The sequence below is a fragment of the Carcharodon carcharias genome, chromosome 9 (assembly GCF_017639515.1).
Source record: "Carcharodon carcharias isolate sCarCar2 chromosome 9, sCarCar2.pri, whole genome shotgun sequence".
In the NCBI taxonomy this organism is placed as follows: Eukaryota; Metazoa; Chordata; class Chondrichthyes; order Lamniformes; family Lamnidae; genus Carcharodon; species Carcharodon carcharias.
This window is the reverse complement of record NC_054475.1, coordinates 104,597,888-104,604,228: the sequence shown is the minus strand read 5'-3', so window position 1 is coordinate 104,604,228 and position 6,341 is coordinate 104,597,888. Positions and strand designations below refer to the sequence as shown.

The following is a 6,341-nucleotide window of genomic DNA, read 5'->3' as shown; positions in this document are numbered from 1 at the left end:
TCCCTCCCCTCCGCATAGGAAGCGCATAGCACTTCCTGTCAGGCAGGCTGCTGGGCAGGCCTTAATTGGCCCGCCCACTCAAAGGCTGCAGGCCCCATTTCGGTGGTGGGGGTCAGCTGTCCGTCCGCCGCCGAGCCAGTGGGGCCCGCCCGCCATCTGAGGGCAAAATTCTGCCCATGATCTAAAATGGGAGATTTTATAATAGAGCAAGGAAATGGCAGAGCAATTAAACAACTAATTTAGTTCTGTCTTCATGGAAGAAGACACAAATAACTTCTCAGAAGTAGCAGAAAACCAAGGGTCTAGTGAGCACGAGGAATTGCAGGAAATTAGTATTAGCAATAAAAAATGCTGGAGAAATTAATGGACTGAAAGCCAATAAATCCCCAGGGCATGATAATCTACATCCCAGGGTACTAAAGGAAGTTGCCATGGAAATAGTGGATACCACTATTGGTTGCCATCTTCCAAAATTCACTAAATTCTAGAACAAACCTGGCAGATTGGAGTTTTTTTATTCACCTGCAGAATGTGGATGTCATTGGCAAGATCAGCGTTTATTGCCCATTCCTAATTGCCCTTGAGAAGGTGGTGGTGAGCTGACTTCTTGAGTCACTTCAGTCCTTATGGTATAGGTACAAATGTAGCCCCACTACTTAAAGGTGGGAAGGAGAAAACAGCGAATTATGGACTGGTTGGCCTAACATCAATAGCAGGGGAAGTGCTAGAGTCTATTATGAAGGATGTGATAACAGGGCACTTAGAAAATATCAACAGGATTAAACAAAGTCAACTTGGATTTATGAAAGGCAAATCATGTTTGATTTGCATACTGGTGATTTTTTGAGGATGTAACTAGTAGAATAGATAAGGGAGAACCAATGGATGTGGTGTATTTGGATTTTCAGAAAGCTTTGGATTAAGTCCCACAAAATTAAAGCACATGGAATTGGAAGTAATATATTGGCATGGATTGAGAATTTGTTAGCAGACAGAAAACAAAGTAGGAATAAATGGGTCTTTTTCTGGAGTGGCAGGCAATGACTAATGGGGTACCACAGTGGCCCAACCATGGCTAACAAGAGAAATTGAGGAAAGTATTAAATCCAAAGATGAGTCAAAAAGTAGCAAGCCTGAGGATAGGGAGCAGTTTAGAATTTGGCAAAGGAGGATCAAGAGATTGATTAAGAGGGGGAAAATAGAGTATGAGAGTAAACTTGCAAGGAACATAAAAGTGCACTGTAAAAGCTTCTATAAGTATGAAACAAATTAGTGAAGGCAATTGTAGGTCCCTTACAGTCTGAAATAAGAGAATTTATAATAGAGAACAAGGAAATGGCAGAGCAATTAAACAACTGCTTTAGATCTGTCTTCACAGAGGAAGAGAAAATAACTTCCCAGAAATACTAGGGAACCAAGGTCCTAGTGAGAAGGAGTAATTGAAGGAAATTAGTATTATGAAAACAACAGTGCTGGAGAAATTAATGGAACTGAAAGCTGATAAATCCCCAGGGCCCAATAACCTACATCCCAGGGTGTGTTTAAGAAGGAAATAGATAAATTTCTGGACTCTAAAGATGTCAAAGAGTATGGGGAGAGTGCAGGAGCACAACATTGAAATAGAGGATCAGCCATGATCATATTAAATGGCGGAGCAGGCTCGAAGGGCTGAATGACCTACTCCTGCTCCTATTTTCTATTTTTCTATCAGCGCTTGGCCCCATCTATTCACAATATATATCAATGATTTGGATGAGGGAACCAAATGTAATATTTCCAATTTGCTGTGACACAAAACTAGGTGGGAATGTGAGTGGTGAGGAGGATGTAAAGAGGCTTCAAAGCAATTTAGACAAGTTGAGTGACTAGGCCAATACATGGCACATGCAGTATAACAAGTGTGAAGTTATCCACTTTGGTAGGAAAAACAGAATGGCAGACTATTATTTAAATGGTGATAGATTGGGAAATGTTGATGTACAAAGGGACCTGGATGTCCTTATACACGGATCACTGAAAGCAATCATGCAGGTGCAGCAAGCAATTAAGAAGGCAAATGATATATTGGCCTTCATTGCAAGAGGATTTGAGTACAGCAGCAAGGATGTATTACTGCAACTGAAAAGGCCCTTGGTGAGACCACATTTGGAGTACTGTGTGCAATTTTGGTCTCCTTACCTCAGAAAGGATATACTTGCAATAGAGGGAGTGCAGGGAAGGTTCACCAGACTGATTCCTGGCATGGCAGGATTGTCGGACAAGGAGAGATTGGGTTGACTAGGCCTGTATTCACTGCAGTTTAGAAGAATGAGAAGTGATCTCATTAAAACATATAAAATTCTGACAGGGTTGGACAGACCGGATGCAAAGATGATGCTTCCTCTGGCTGTGCTGTCTAGAACAAGTCTCAGGATACAGTTCCATTTACAACTGAGATGAGGAGAAATTTCTTCACTCAGGATGGTAAACCTGTGGAATTCCCAACCACAAAGCTGTGGAGGCCAAGTCACTGAATATATTTAATGAGCAAATAGATTACTAGACTCTAGAGGTGTCAAAGGGTATGGGAAGAGTGGGAGTACAGCATTGAGATAGGGGATCAGCCATGATCATATTGAGGGGCAGAGCAAGCTCAAAGGACTTAATTACCTACTCCTCCTCCTATTTTCTATGCTTCTATGGGTGGATCTCAGCAATGAAAAAAACAATGCTGGAGCTGGCAAAGTTAAGCTTTCCTCAACTATCCTCATGTTGTTATATATTTTATATATCTCAGCATAATGCAGAAAAGATGTTAGTTTCTCAGTGTTCAACAAGTTTATTTACAAGAATTTTAAAATATCTCTGTAATCCCAAAATATCTGAATTCACACTCATAGATCAGCTTTTAGTAGTTTCTGTGGTGTCTGTTCACTTATCTCTTACTTAAATTAAACACCCAGACTCAGCCAATCGAGCACAGACCAGTTACCAGGCTGATCATTGAACACAGAACAACTGAACACTGTAGTGAAGACTACTCTCCCCATACAGGAGGGAAACCCTGCCACCACCAACAGCACCCACCCGCCCCACAACCACATTCCACCCACCTCTATTCCCAGCCTCTGTGGGGGCTCAAAATCCTGCCCAGTGAAGGTGTAATATGAGGCTAAGAGACTGCTCACTCTGTCTGTGCATGTCCCTGGGTTACTTAGTTCTAGGAAGAAATCACTAACTAGAAACAATTCGCCCTTTTTGTGATTTAGGTCTGTCTGACTGTGACCCTGATTAGGTTTCTCCCCTCCTCCCTGACCCAAGCTCAGTGTCACGTTTTGGGGTTGTTGATCACTTCTCAATATTTCATCTTCAATACGACCTATTTAGATACACAAGAGTCTTTTTAATGTAAAGAAATCATTTTAATAATAAAATATCTCCAACGGTATATATAGATTTGGAAAAATATCCACCTTGGCATCTTGTGATGCTTATAAATTAAACTGTACAATTGAACAGCTGATTAACATTCTGTTAAATCTCTCTGGCAGTTTGTCTTAGTCCATCATCAGTTACAACTGTTGACTTTCTGCTGTTATTTTCTCTAACACGGTCTCCTCCTTGGCTGCTTCTTCTTCTAATTCATCTTCCTCATCAAATTCCTCATCTTCATCCTCACTGTCTGATTCCATATAAAAGCTGATTGAGGCTTGTACAGGGAACGCTGATAAAAGTTCCTGCGCTTCACTGTACAGATAGTCAAAGCATTTCCTCCTGGGCCACATCAATCTGTAGAGAAATTAAGATAAGTGCAAATTTATTTCTGCTCCAAAACATCTTTTCATGAATTAAATAGTTAATAATTTCATCGTTTTTTCAAAGACCTGGTACACTGTCATGGACCAATAGGCCTCTTTCTACGCAGAATGAGTTAAGAGTCTGTGCAATATCTTTGAAGTGTTTAAAAGGAAAGGACTTTTTGTTAAAAACAAAAAACTGCGGATGCTGGAAATCCAAAACAAAAACAGAATTACCTGGAAAAACTCAGCAGGTCTGGCAGCATCGGCGGAGAAGAAAAAAGTTGACGTTTCGAGTCCTCATGACCCTTCAACAGAACTGAGTAAAATTAGGAGAGGGGTGAAATATAAGCTGGTTTAAGGTGGGGGGTTGGGGGAGAGAAGTGGGGGTGGTGTGGTTGTAGGGACAAGCAAACAGTGATAGGAGCAGATAATCAAAAGATTTCACAGACAAAAGAATAAAGAGATGTTGAAGGTGGTGATATTATCTAAACAAATGTGCTAATTAAGATTGGATGGCAGGACACACAAGGTACAGCTCTAGTGGGGGTGGGTGGAATAAGACTAACAGGGCATAAAAGGTATAGATTTAAAAATAATGGAAATAGGTGGGAAAAGAAAAATTTATATAAATGATTGGAAAAAACAAAAGGGAGGGGGAAGAAACGGAAAAGGGGTGGGGATGGAGGAGGGAGTTCAAGATCTAAAGTTGTTGAATTCAATATTCAGTCCGGAAGGCTGTAAAGTGCCTAGTCGGAAGATGAGTTCTGTTCCTCCAGTTTGGGTTGAGCTTCACTGGAACAATGCAGCAAGCCAAGGACAGACATGTGGGCAAGAGAACAGGGTGGAGTGTTAAAATGGCAAGCGACAGGGAGGTTTGGGTCATTCTTGTGGACAGACCGCGTGTTCTGCAAAGCGGTCGCCCAGTTTGCGTTTGGTCTCTCCAATGTAGAGGAGACCGCATTGGGAGCAACAAATGCAGTAGACTAAGTTGGGGGAAATGCAAGTGAAATACTGCTTCACTTGAAAGGAGTGTTTGGGCCCTTGGATGGTGAGGAGAGAGGAAGTGAAGGGGCAGGTGTTGCATCTTTTGCATATGCATGGGGAAGTGCCGTAGATGGGGGTTGAAGAGTGGGGGGGTGGTGGAGGAGTGGACCAGGGTGTCCCGGATGGAATGATCCCTAAGGAATGCCGCTGGGGGTTGAAGGGAACATGTGTTTGGTGGTGGCATCATGCTGGAGTTGACGGAAATGGCGGAGGATGATCCTTTGAATGCGGAGGCTGGTGGGGTGATAAGTGAGGACAAGTGGGACCCTATCATGTTTCTGGGAGAGAGGAGAAGGCGTGAGGGCGGATGCGCAAGACATGGGCTGGACACGGTTGAGGTCCCTGTCAACAACCGTGGGCGGAAATCCTCGGTTAGGGAAGAAGGAGGACATGTCAGAGGAACTGTTTTTGAAGGTAGCATCATCAGAACAGATGTGACGGAAGCAAAGGAACTGAGAGAATGGGATGGAAGACTTTTTGTCCCTATTTCTAAACATGCAACAGAATAACATTTATATTTGAGAACATATCTGAGTCCAACACATGAAAATTCCTATACCATCCTTCTCATCCCATACCCATCCCATTCCTTTCTATCCCTCTCATATCATTCCCATCTTTTCCCCATCATACCTCTTCTTCCTATGCCATCCAATACTCCCATGTATTTCCCTCCATACTGTCCCCTGCCCTTCCCATGTCACCACCAGTCTCTCCAGCCTTGGTAACTTGCCCTGTTCCTTTTCTCCAACATGCTCCCACACCTCCACCATCACTTCCAACAACCATTAGCAGCTACACGTGCCTCACATACACCTCGTTGACACCACATCAGAGCAGCTATGCCTCAAAGCTGCAACCACTAGCTAAATGTCACAGCAAAGAAGGGTTGTGAGGTGGCAAAGCTCATATGGACAGAAACAGCTTTGAGCCCAGCTCATTACATTTGATGACCTCTTTACCTATATTCATCTGAAGAAGTTGAAATGTCTCATCTAGGGCAGGGAGGTAGAGGAAGCGGTGGGGGTTGGGGTGGCGGAGGGAGGGGGTGGGCGGGTGCAAGGAGAGGGGAAAATCAGAAGAGATAGTTTGTTACATTCACTACACACAGTACCTTAGAGTTGCAGTAAAAAGTTACAATAGGCTGGATTTTACATGGAGGCAGTACCCCCAACCCTCTTAAAACTTGGGAGCAAGCCTGCCTCCATTTAGCCAGGAAGTCCTGAGCCAATTTTACGGCCATTTGGCTGTTAATTGCCTTCAGGAAAGGGATCCTTACCTCCTTTTCCAGCTTATTTTAACACCCCTACTGAGATCCGCACTTACCAAAGATTGAACTTGGGGCCCTTCCTGGCCTGTATGGTTCACAGATAGTAGCTGGAATTTTCTCACCAAGTTGCTAGTCCTTCCACTGGGTCCAAAAGCAGGACCTGACTCTGTGCCTGTGGGCAGCAGAACCCCAGGCAGCATTTTCCCAATATCAGGCCAGTCAAGAGACCGTCACCAAGTTGCGGCCTG

General features: G+C 43.5%; 1 protein-coding gene across 1 annotated transcript in view; it reads right to left on the bottom strand.

Annotated features, from left to right (window-relative positions):
- Nucleotides 1-3,531: 3,531 nt before the first annotated feature.
- Nucleotides 3,532-6,341, bottom strand: part of LOC121281762 (protein ripply1-like) — a 28,592-nt gene continuing 25,782 nt past the window's right edge. Inside the window, exon 3 of the mRNA XM_041194716.1 lies at nt 3,532-3,768. Within this exon, the coding sequence (XP_041050650.1) occupies nt 3,552-3,768 (217 nt within the window). The 3' untranslated portion in view covers nt 3,532-3,551. The remainder of the gene's footprint in view (nt 3,769-6,341) is intronic.